Raw genomic sequence first — 12,763 nt, forward strand, 5'->3', positions numbered from 1 at the left:
CCTTGCTGAGCCCCTTCAGTGCATGCAGGCTGCCCTACACCTGTACTGTCACACACACACACACACACACACACACACACACACACACACACACACACACCCTGAGCTAGCCAAGCAGCAATGACACCAGAAGGGTCTCCTCAGTGACACATTGAGAGCATTTCTTGCTTATCAGGGAGACGGAGAGGACTCTCGGCCCCTATTTAACACGAACTTGACTATTCAAGTGCGCAACCCTTTGCACAAGACCATGCTGGGTCTTCAATCTGCACCTAGGCCCTAGAACCAGGTCTCTCAAAGCATGGATGTAGCCCAAATTCCTAGGATGCTTCAGGAATGACTTCATTTATCTGGGCAGGGCTTATGAGTACAGAGACTCTTCAAAAGCTTGCCTGTTGAGTCTTTTTATTATTTTATTATTTGGAGACAGAGTCACAGGAAGCCCAAGCTAGCCTCAACCCCGTTACATGGTCAAGAATGACTGAGGTTTTTTTATCAGGACCTTTTGATCATCAGCTCCTGAGTGTTGAGGTTACAAGGTATGCCACATCTTGGTATAAACTGGGCACTGTGGTTTATCTGGTGCTGGGGATCAAATTCAGGGCTTTTTATTAGGCAAGCACGTGACTAACTGAGCTACACCATCAGCCCTGTTATTTAAGATTCTCATTTTTAATGTGTGAGTGCGTGAGCGCGCTGTGTATGTGCACGCATGTGTGTGTGTATATGTGTGCACGTGTGTGTGTGCAAGCTTACAGAGACCAGGAGGTTGTGTTGAATTTTGCGTAAGTGCTAGAATCCAACCTCTAATCCTTCCAATGAAACAAGCGCTCACAAGTACTGATCATCTTTCTAATCTCATTTATTTAGTGTGTGTGTGTGTGTTTAAGAAAAAGCATGTGTGGAGGTCAGAGGTTAGCTCATAGGAGCTGGTTGTTGCCTTCCAACATATGGTTTTCCAGGATTGTACCCAGTTCCCTAGACTTGGCAGCTAGCATCTTTACCCATGGAGCTGTCTTGCTAGTCACCCCTCCTTTTTGGGTCATTCATTCATTCATTGAGATCAAATTTCTCTATTCCATCTAGCATGGCCTAAAACTCTGGAGCTGGAGAGATGGCTGAATGGCTAAGGTTTCTTGCTGCTGTATTTGTATTTTTTTCTTCCTTTCTTGCTCCCTTTCCTTTCCTTTTTTTTTTTTTCTTCCAGACAGGGTTTGTCTGTGCAGCCCTGGCTGTCCTAGAACTTGCTCTGTAGAGCAGGCTGGCTTTGAACTCAGAGATCTGCCTGACTCTGCCTCCTGAGTGCTGAGATTAAAGGTGTGTGACACCACTCTCAGCTATTGCTGCTCTGTTATAAAAACCAGAGTATAGTTTCTAGCACCCATGTTGGGTGGCTCACAACTGCCTGTCACTCAAGCTGACCTCTTCTGGCCTCTACTGGCGTCTGTACTCCTTGCCCTCACACATAATTAGAACTCAATCTTACAACAACAAATGAACAAAAAGAGCCCAATTTTCACAATCCCCCCATATCCACATCTCAGATTTTCTCTCTGTTATCTCGGATGTGGAGCTCACAGTCACGATCCAGGCTTCATACCCAAGAGGCGCTCAGCAAAGCTCAGGAAAAGGAGGGCTGGGCTAATAGCCTGGTGGTGGGCACTTGCTTAGGACATGTGAGAGATCCTAGTATTGAAAAACAAAACCCAACCAGCCAAACGAACAGACAGACAGACAAGCCTCCACAAGCAAACAGGGATAACTGTGGTGTAAGGGCAAGACTCCTCTTTTTTTTTCTTTTTAATGAATTATTACCTTTTAACTTACTTGTGCTATAAATATCAGGATCTACTCAAAGGAATAGCATCTACTGACCAGCTGTTATCTTAGCCCCAGTTTGATTACATAAGGAGATGCAGCAGCAGTATTCAGCATGAAATCCTCCCCATGCAGACAGACAGACAGACAGACAGGTTATCCCAGAGTCAACCAGACATGTCATCCACACGTGTGCTGAGATAAACACAAGAAAGCCGCAGAAGCCAGACACCTTCAGGTTAAAAGCTGGAATGTGAAACACGTACCTTTTTGATCAGACCTGGAGACAAACAGTTGCGCAGGGCAGAGAACTTGCACAAACAGTAAGAAACCGCTGCTGTGCAGAAGCTGCAGCGAGGGAGAAGTAAACTGAGGTCACTAGACAACATGGCCTGAGATCACATAATCTGAAGGACAGTTAGAACACCTTGCTTCCAGGCTCAGTGCCTCCTGAGGGGAAGACGCTATGCTACCTCCAAGAACTCACATCTGGGCTGGAGAGGTGGCTCAGGGGTTAAGAACACTGACTGCTCTTCCAGAGGTCCTGAGTTCAATTCCCAGCAACCACATGGTGGCTCACAACCATCTGTAATGGGATCCAATGCCCTCTTCTGATGTGTCTGAAGACAGCAACAGTGTACTCACATACATAAAATAAATAAATCTTGGGGAAAAAAAAGCATTTTAAAAAAGAACTCACATACACACTGAAGGCAGAGACAGGACAGACACACAGCCCGTGTGAGCAAAGGCACTGGCTGGGTGTGTGTGAAGAGCCATACCGAGACTCAGGAGAAACGACACACACCCTGCCTGGCTCTCTGTCATTCAGTGAAAGGCACAGCCAGGAAGGAGGTGCAGGGGCCTCCTGCTCTTGTGAGCATCACTTGTGGGGTTTTTAATTTTGTTTTCTTTTTCTGTGGAAGAGTCTGAAGAGCTACAGAGAAATCATGTCCCATGCCTTAGGTGAAAAGAGCGTCTGCCCCAGGACAGGGACAGGACAAGGACAGGACAGGGACAGTCTCGGCTGCAGTACAGCTCGGTGGCTAGCAGACACAACCAGCCGCACCGCTGCGTGCAGGCAGACAATGACACAGACCAAAGCTAGGACTTGGGGACTCCAAGGATGGAAGCAGCAAGAAGGAAAGGGAAACTGAGGCAGGGACGGTGCCGAGCCGGCATCACCATCCAGGTCTGGGCAGCCTAACACCCATCCCAAGGAGCCCATGAATGTCACAAGCAACAAGAGATAGCGCTGCGTGAGATGTAAACCCCAGTGAGCAAGGCACGCCACAACATCTGTGAGCTACAGATGACTCAACATTAGAGCCGGCCGGAAACGCAGTGCACGCTCATCCACTGTCTCCGTTTAGTTTCTGTTTTGTTTTACAGACATGGCTTCTCTGTGCAGCCCCAGCTCTCCCGGAACTCACACTGTAGATCAGGCTGCCTCAGACTCAGAGATCCGCCTGCCTCTGCCTCCCGAGTGCTGGGATTAAAAGTGCGCCACCAGCGCCCAGCTTTGTTGCCTCCTCTTACACGTCCCTTCCTAAGCAGCAGCATTAGAGAATTTCATATTCTGCTCTTTCCTCTTGATGGATCTTGAGGAACCCTTGTGTCAGCAGAAGAGGTGACCTAACTATTCTCCCCTAGTTGGAAGGGAGTCAGACTCTCTTTAACTGGAGTTGGAAATAGATGTGAGCTGCCACGTGGGGCTGGAATAGAACCTGGGTCCTCTGGAAGAACAGCCAGTGTTCTGAACCACTGAGCCATTTCCCCAGCCTGAGGCCTCTCATAATTTACTTGTCACTTTTTAAGAGGGGAAGACAACTGCTGGGAGACTCAGGAATGGCTTACTTCATGCAGAAGAGCAGAGAGTCCCTCGTGCGGCAGGTCAGGAGGCTGTTTAAGAAGTCAGGGACACAGAGGCTGCCGGCAGAAGGAGCAAGAACATCTGGATCCACCTCTGGAAGCATGGACCTGCACTCGCCCAGATGGACAGCAAGAGCAGCCAAGCCCAGGACATGAGAGGTGCTCAAGCTCTGGCCCTGGAACAAGGAGAGCGTTATCAGTCTGCTCCCTAGCTAGGTGGCTCAAAACCACTGAAGAGCAGCAGCTGGCATTCAGTCTAGGCTCCGTGCAGCCTCGGGAAGTGACCTGCAGCATGCAGGCGCCTGCCTACCTGGTGGCGGAGCAGCTGGCGGAGCCGAGTGAGAACTGCAGGGAGAAGCACGTGTCCACAAAGGGTCCTCACGAAAAGGACAGCCCAGGGGCTCTGCCTGCAGGCAGAGGACAAGTCACTGTCTGGTTAGAGCTCTGTACATTGTTTCCATATCAGTCTAGGCCTGTGAAAGGGCCAGGGCTTTTCCAAACAGTGGTCTTTATATAACACAGAACATCAGTCTTCAATGGCATCCCTAGCTGACAAGCTCGGCCTCGTCATCCACCTTGGGAACAGAGCTCACCCTGCTTGGCCTGTGGTCCCAGTGCCCCAGGACAGATGCAAAAAATATCCCTTACCTCTCTGGGGGCACAAAGCTAGAGGCTGCCATTAGGTTCTGACAGAAGGCTGTCAGCAGGAGATCCACAACCTGGGAAGAGACACATCACTGTGAGGCCATGGCCTCACATCTGCGAGCGACAGGAAGCAGGCCTATACAGCAAGGACCATAGCAAAGGCTGCATGTGATTTTTATATATTTTGTGTTGTGGATGTGTGTGTGTGGTCCAGCCAGTCGTCTGCTTCCAGCTTATGGGAAATGGAGATCAAACTCAGGCTGTCAGGCTTGCATTTAGAAAAGAAGTTACATTGCAAGTTGGTACCAAATCAGAGGACGGGATCAGTGTACCATGTTACCACACAAGCTAGAAACTTGAAGCTGCTTCGTGGGAAGACAGGAAAACACTGACTGTGAAGGACAGAAGAGTAAACATTATGGGCTCTGGTGCTACAAACAGTTTTTGTCACAAGGGCTTCTTTAAAATGCAACAACGAGGTGGTGGAACACAGCTGTAAGCCCAGCACACCTGTAATCCCACATTGGGCTTGACCAACAGTGGCATGGCCATTGCCTGAGTGCTCAACATCTCACCGTGACACACCTTTTACACAATCTAAGAAAGGCCACCACTGGGTCCTGAGGCCTCATGGACTTACCGCCTGGTCCTGCTTCTGCAGTGTGGAAGGAAGGACACTGAGCTGAATCTTTGCTCTCTGGAGGCTGCCACCATCATTCCTGTGTCCCAGAACAGCATTTAGTTTTTCAGAAACCACGGCCACCTGAGCAGAAATAACTGCAAACACACATGCAGTTATGTAAGGCATGGAAAGAACGATGTAACCAAGCGACAGCGTGGCCTCACAAGACGCTAGGGAGCACTGGCCAAGCTGTCACACCCAACTTGGAGCCTGCTCTGAATGGAAGGGTGGCCACATCGTCCCCATCACTCTGAATCCCCACTCAGTCTAGTCTTTGGGCAGGTTCACCTGCCAAATACCGATCTCCAGGAATGAGCCAGCCAGCCTGTCACTATGGTGGCACGCAGGCACCCGGAGCACAAGCACTACCACACACTGCCTCATCCCGAGTCTTACCACTGTATTGGGTCGGGTCTGTCATTAAAGCTCTGAGCTCTTCCAGTGCTGCTGTGAGCAGTCCCAGGGGCTCTTTGGCACAGTCGGCCTCTGTCCTTTGAGCCGAGGTGGCATCTGAACCAGGGAGGGACATTTTAAAGATTAGGTCAAATGGGAGTCACACTCAGTGACATTATTATAAATACAAAAAGCTCATATGCTTGGGGAAGTGTGGCCGAGCACCACGGCTGAGCACCACAGATGTGCACCACAGATGTGCACCATTACTGAGCACCACAGCTGTGTATGTCAGATGTGCACTGCATTGTGTGGAGAGCGGGCACTGTCTCTGGAAGGCCTTCTCTTTGATGATGGTGGAAATCACATACAGTATCAAAAATGAAAGCACTGAGACAGGAGATGTCATTCAAAATGGAACATGTGCCTATAACGCTCAAAGCACTGGGTTTAACTCCTAGCAACACACAAAAAGGAGGAGGAGCTTGGAGAGATGGCTCAGGGATTAAGAGCGGTGCTTGCTTCCAGAGAACCTGAGTCTGAGTCCCAACAAACAAGCTGTGGCTCGCAACCATCTGTAGCTCCAGTCTCTGATGCCCTCTGCTGGCCTCTGAGGGCACCACACACATATTGCAGCAAAACATCCATATACAAAAAATAATTTTAAAAATTACAAAAAAGTAACATATATAACTGTCACACACACACACACACACACACACACACACACACACACACACACACACACACACACACACACACGGAATGCTTGCTCAGCGTGCACAAAGCCCTGGGCTCCATGCCAGTCCTACACATGAAACTGGGGATGAGCACATGCCTGTAATCCCAGCGCTTGACAGGTGGAGGCAGAAGGCTCAGAAGTTCAAGGCCAGCCAAGGATACAGAAGACCCTGTTTAATAAATAGTTTAAGCTGCAAAGACCAAACCTGAACACTGGCTCCTTCTCTAGATGCCCCCTCACTGCTGACAGAGCCACACGGCACTGAGGAATGGTTGGACATGCCAGCCCCACTTGGCAGGGACGTCAGCTCACGGGTCACGGCTTCCCAGGGCCAAGCAGCTCTATCACTGTTCTCATAGGTACAGATATCCCCAACCCAGGCTGCTGGGTTTGATTCCACGTGGTGGATCATCACCGTCTGTCTGTACTAGAGATCCAACCCCCTCTCCTGGCCTCTGCAGACCCCGGGCATACACACGATGCAGACATACAATAGGCAATAACACATACACATATATAAAATAAAAAACCCTCTAACATACTACAAGCAAACTGTCCAGTTAGAGAATAACCGTGCTTGACTGCAGTATGCTGTGGCCCTAAACTGTTCATGGAGACATCAAATACAGAGCAGGTTGTACACCATGCTTCCTAGAAGGTAGGGGCGTGGCTAACTGTCAAGCCCTCCAAGACAATAAGCCCATGAGCTCATTGTTTGGTCCCCAGGTACCATGGGCAGGCAAAATCACAAGTCTGCCGAACCTGGGTGAGAAAAATCAGTCCACTGAAGACGGATGCAGGTGACCAGCATGTCACAGGAATGGAAAGTACAGGAACTGAAGGTGACCAAGAGCCTTACTTTCAGGCTGCTGCTTCTCAGCAGAGGCACAGGCTTTCCGGTAGGCATCGTAGATCGAGGAGGGAATCTTATCTGCTCTAGATAAAAAGGAAGCAATGTCACCATCAGCTATGACAGTGTTTCGGTTCCAGAGCCACCCCGACAGTGCACACTGTATCATTTCGTGTTTTAGTCCTTTTTTCTGGTGCTGGGAATGAATCCACTAGGCAAACGGTCTACCACAGGGCTACATCCCTAGCCACTTATTAGTTAAAAATCATTAAAATCTTCAGGTGACATGCAGCAGCCTGTGCGACCATCTCTAGACTGTCTCTCTCATGATGGTTCTGGACTGTCTGTTTGGGACGGTCTTTTTCTCTGGAGCACAGCCTCCCGTTTGAATTTTGCCAGTCTCAGAAGGTAGGACTGAGGCAGCCTCAGTTCCACGAGACTATCTGTGCTGACCTCTCTCTGTGTGTTATTTCCAGCGGCACCCAAAGCCACGTGTTACTCAGTGAGACGCCTGGGTAGGTCCACCCTGCCAGGTGGCTGTGGCCAATGTCACTGCAAACCCAGACAGCCCTGGTTCCTATCAACACTTCTACGTCACTATGACAAACACTGTCAGCGAAGGACACTTGCAGAGGAGCAGGAGTGTAGCTCAGTGGTAGAGCCCTTGCCTGGTGCACACAGGGCTTGGGTTCTATTTCCAGTACCACAAGAAGAAAAAACAAAAACAAAAACAAAAAACTAGATGAAATAAAACTTTTGGGTTTTTTTTTTTTTTTTTATTGGTTGTTTGTTTTGATGAGAAAATCTCACTATGTAGCCCTGGCAGACCTGGAACTTATTATGAAGACCAAGCTCTCCTCAAACTCACAGACATGAGCCTGCCTCTACTTCCTGCTTCTACCTTTCAAGTACTGGATGTACCACGGGGCCCAGCTTGAAATAAAAGAAACCTAAAAAGAAAAGAGAAGAGAAGAGAAGAGAAGAGAAGAGAAGAGAAGAGAAGAGAAGAGAAGAGAAGGAAAGCAAGCAAGCCTCGGACCAAACTAATAATCATTTACAAAACTGGGTCCACAGCCAATGGCTATGACTCTGTGAAAGTCAGCCAACTAATGTTTTCATACCACATTCTGCTAACCCTTCAGCAGAGCAGAATCTTTGACTCAGCAAACAGAAAGAAGTTAACCAATTCATATATTAAGATACTAAAAGCAGCCACGGTACCTGAGAGGACTAGAGATACAGGCACTAAATGGAGTTGAGATCAGACATGGTGGTCCATGCCTGTAATCTTAGCACTTAAGAAGAGACAGATGTAGGGAGGTTAGCCTGAGCTGCACAGTAAGACCTGTCTCAAAACAAGTAAAAGCAGGTGTAGTGTGGATACCTGTACTCTGCGCTTGGGAGATGGAGCAGGAGAATCGGCAGTTCTAGGCTAACCTTAGCTACATGATAAGCTCAAGTGTGGGCTACATGAGACTGTTTCAAAAGACAGCAACATAAGGATGGTGTGGTAGTTTGAATATGCCTGGCCCATGGGAAGTGGCACTGTTAGGAGGTGTGGCCTTGTCAGAGGAAGTGTGTCACTCTGGGGGTGGACTCTGATGTCCTATACTCCAGTTCCACCCAGTGCAGATGAGTCAGTCCCTTTCTGGCTGCCTTTGGATCAAGTCCCTTTCTGGCTGCCTCTTGGCTCCTCCAGCACCTCGTCTGCCTGGATGCTGCCATGCTTCCCACCATGATGATAATGGACTGAACCTCTAAAACTGTAAGCCAGCCCCCATTAAATGTTTGTCTTTCTCAGACTTGCCTTGGTCATGGTGTCTCTTCACAGCAGTAAAACCCTAACTAAGACAGATGGCTTGTGGTGTTTGTTTTTTTAAAAACAGAACTTTATACATTTGCACGATATCCTTCCAACAGAGACCAATTATGTTTTGTTTCAAGTGTACGACATGGCCAACTGAAGTAAAACGTCATGGATGCTAAACAGTTAGATGCTTTAAATCTAGCTTTACTTTTCTGTGTATGTGAGTTCCTTTTCATTTGAGTTCCTTTTCATGATTTAAACCTGTTTGACAAATTCACACATGGCCATGATGTAATCTGACTACTCCACCCCCCACGCCCCACCTCCCCTGTTCATGTCTATTTGTATAGCTTTGTGACCCGCTGAATTTAACGAGGGGTGAAATGGATTGGGAACATTCTCTTGGAGCCTTGTGGGCTCAGCAGGATCTATCAATAACCAGTAGTTCAGCAGAAAGGAATATGACTACCTCACTCTGTGACTGGCTATACACAGGGCCTGTCTTATGTGGGCTGCTGCAGGCAACCAACCATACTTGGAAGGTAATGACCGCAACGGCTGTCCAGAGTATAAAGGATGGCGCTCGCAGCTCTTTACCTATCTGTGGCTCTTACATACGCTAAGGCTCAGGCAACACTGTGGGAGGAAGGACTGCAAATATGTTAAATATTCTATATAATAAAGGCCAGAGTGAGGGTACCTGCTTTAATCCCAGCACTCAGGAGGCAGAGATAGGGGTACCTCTTGAGTCCCAGAGCTACTAAATAATCCTCTATTTCAAATAAGTGAATAAATAAATATGATGACAAATATATAAATAAATTAGAATCTCAGCAATGGTATCTCCTTCCACCGTTTTGGTCCCAGGGATTGGACTCAGGTTGTCTGGAGTGACTGACAGTAAGCCCCCCCACTGAGTCACCTCACTAGCCGAAGAAATAATCTTACTATGAAATATGAAAAATAATTTTTACTATCCCGGCTCTGTACCCTTTTTATCTTCTTGTGGGTCCCGTTACATCCTAAGTCTAATGAAAACTAGAGGTAGCTTCCCGCATCCCTCAGGAAGGGAGACCTTTCAGACATGAAGCAGTTGGCTGCTGGAGGCCGTCGTGTGGGCAAGCCAGACGAGGCTGCATGCTCTGCACATAATCAGAGCTCGTTCCTGCACCTCTGAATGAGAGGCCTTCCAGGGCTCTTATCCTGTCTTCTGAATCCACCTCTTGCCATGGCTGATCGATACATTGGCTCTAGTTCCCAGATCAATTATCCTAAAACCTCAGTGAAGAATAATGGGAAGGAGCTATATAGTTAGAACCAGTCTGTTTTTCTAAACGATCATGACCAATTAATTTGGAGTCAATTATCTTTTTTTTTTTTTTTTTGGTTTTTCGTGACAGGGTTTCTCTGTGTAGCCCTGGCTGTCCTGGGACTCACTTTGTAGACCAGGCTGGCCTCGAACTCAGAAATCCGCCTGCCTCTGCCTCCTGAGTGCTGGGATTAAAGGCGTGCGTCACCACGCCCAGCACGCCAATTATTTTAAGAATAAAACACATGTGTGATAAATTTTCTCTACTGAAATTCTTTGTCCCATTAAAACCCATTGGAAAAGCCTAGTGTGGAGGCACATGCCTTTAATCCCAGCACTTGGGAAGTAGAGGAAGATGGAGTTGGAGGCTAGCCTGGTCTACAAATCAAGTCCAGGATAGCCAGGGCTACAGAGAAACCCCGTCTTAAAAAACCAAAAACCATCTACCCAACCACACAACACCCACTGGACACAGAGCAGCCCTGTGGAAGTCCTTGCTTACCTCTTCAGGGTCTCTATCAAGGCCACCCGGGGGTCAGGAACCTCTGGGAGCTATGAGGAGAGAAGTCCTGTGAGTGGGGGCAGGGAAAGGTCTGCCCAGACACCGAAGAAGCCAAGATGCACTCACCACTCTCGGAGCAAGCAGCGTGGGGAGGAAGTGTGACACATAGTAGGGCCTCCTGAATATGCTGTGGCATAGAAAGGTAGACACACTATGATGAGCGCAGGCGAAAGGCTTCTCCCTCTAAGCCACTCACATCCCAAGGATTTCCTCTCTGTTTGACTCATTTCATTTTGTAAGATGGGAGTCTTATGTAGCCCCATTAGCCTCAAACGCACTAACGTGACAAAGGCCTAAGATCCTGTTCTATGTCCCCATGTCTCAAGCACTGAGGTTACAAGTGGGTGCCGCCAGGCCCAAACACTCATCATGTGGGCTTTGATTTGTTTTGTTTTATTGAGACAATTTCTCAATATCTTAGCACTGCTGGTTGGCCTGAAACTCACAGAGATCCTCCTGCCTCTGCTTCTGAAGTGCTGGGATTAAAGGTGTGTGCCACCACATCTAGGCTTGATCCATGTTTCTAAGATATTTTGTCTTCACTATTCTAAGATAATAGGGGTTGCGGTGGGGTCGCCATGGACTTTCTGCTTGGAGGTGATAAGCTGGGCTCAGGTCACCAACACTGACAGCAATCACAATACAAGATGTTCAGGGTTCACAATGAATTCAATAAAGCTCCCAGTTCCCCAGGCTGCGTCCACACTGGTCACCCCAGAAGCAAGTGAAACTCTGTTGCTAACCAGTAAGTCAGTAATCCTTTATTCCCACATGGCTTCAATTAGGCACCATCTATTGCCTGTTTCAAATATGGAGGCACCATGTGCTGTCGCAGAAGTGAACAGGCTTGACGTGGAGGCACATGCCTTCAATCTTAGGACCGAGGCAGGCAGTGAGTTTGAAGCCAGCCTGTTCTACATTGAGTTTCAGATCAAAATCAGACATAGACCTGCCCTCATTCTATGCCACCTCAGACATCATCTTTGACACAGCATCCACACCGGCCCGTCTCCCATGATAGAATATGACCCCTCCATCCCCATGTGACCTTGAGAGCAAAAGGGGACCAACTTCAAGATGCCCAGTAAAGTACTGCCGGCATGGCCATGTCTCAAACATGCTGCAGTGGGCAGATGCTCCCCTGCAGCTGAACATGCTGTAGTCGGAGGTGCTCCCCTGCATCTGTATATGCTATAGTTGGCAGGTGCTCCCTGCAGCCTGTACCTACCTGGCCTCCAGGACAGGCATTGGGATCTTCCCTGTTTGTTCAAACACCATGATGGCCTTCTTAACATCCTGCACCGCTTGGCTCTCACGCTAGGTCCATACAGGGCGGGAGAGAGAAAGAAAGAAGATTTGAAAGCGCGTAAAGAAGCAGGCAAACCAGGCACCAACTTGGCTCCGGCTGCTCTGAGTGTTACACACCGCAGCGGTAAAGGGTGAGATGGGCACCATTCAGCCTAGAACATTCCCAGATCCCCAGGCCCTGCTGTGTGGACACACGAGCCCTAAGGGTCAGCTTAGCTCCAAAAGCCAGTGCCATCTTCCAACTGCACTCGCTCAAGCCTCTGCTTCTCTCTCTCTCTCTCTCTCTCTCTCTCTCTCTCTCTCTCTCTCTCTCTCTCTTCCTCTACCAAGACGAGAAAGAGGAAGGCTTTGAGGTGGGATGGGCTAGAATTGAGGCTTAACTTTGAGATTTAAAAAAATTACTAAATGTTGGGGCTGGAGAGATGGCTCAGCAGGTAAGAACACTGACTGCTCTTCCAGAGGTCCTGAGTTCAAATCCCAGCAATCTCACAGCCATCTGTAATGGGATCTGATGCCCTCTTCTGGTGTGTCTGAGGGGAGTGATAGTGTTCTCATATAAATAAAAATAAATAAACCTGTAGAAAACATTGTTAAATGTCAAAGCTAGGTGTGGTGGCAAATACTCCAAGTTTCCAGGAGACTGAGGAGTTTAAAGCCAGTCCGAGTCACATGATAAGAAAATGGGGAAGACGGAAACAGAGAGAGGCAAAATGGCTCAGTGGGTCATGGTGCCTGCCATACAGGCCTGGGAGAAAACACAAAGCTGTCCTCTGAC

General features: G+C 48.4%; 1 protein-coding gene across 9 annotated transcripts in view; it reads right to left on the reverse strand.

Annotated features, from left to right (window-relative positions):
* Fanca (Fanconi anemia, complementation group A) overlaps positions 1–12,763 on the reverse strand; it is a 52,358-nt gene that overhangs the window by 18,092 nt on the left and 21,503 nt on the right. For 6 of the 9 annotated variants that reach the window (XM_006530661.4, XM_006530662.4, NM_016925.3 and 3 more), the window contains 10 exons: positions 11,909–11,997; positions 10,747–10,807; positions 10,621–10,670; positions 7,012–7,088; positions 5,414–5,527; positions 4,976–5,112; positions 4,339–4,409; positions 4,001–4,097; positions 3,676–3,866; positions 2,085–2,166 (listed from right to left, as the gene is read on the reverse strand). In XM_006530661.4, the coding sequence (XP_006530724.1) occupies positions 2,085–2,166; positions 3,676–3,866; positions 4,001–4,097; positions 4,339–4,409; positions 4,976–5,112; positions 5,414–5,527; positions 7,012–7,088; positions 10,621–10,670; positions 10,747–10,807; positions 11,909–11,997 (969 nt within the window). Of the gene's footprint in view, positions 1–2,084; positions 2,167–3,675; positions 3,867–4,000; positions 4,098–4,338; positions 4,410–4,975; positions 5,113–5,413; positions 5,528–7,009; positions 7,089–10,620; positions 10,671–10,746; positions 10,808–11,908; positions 11,998–12,763 lie in introns of those variants that run through there. The other 3 variants (XR_387732.4, XR_003947233.1, XM_006530666.1) reach the window with 2 other exon arrangements.

This window comes from Mus musculus, chromosome 8 (assembly GCF_000001635.26).
Source record: "Mus musculus strain C57BL/6J chromosome 8, GRCm38.p6 C57BL/6J".
Lineage (NCBI taxonomy): Eukaryota > Metazoa > Chordata > Mammalia > Rodentia > Muridae > Mus > Mus musculus.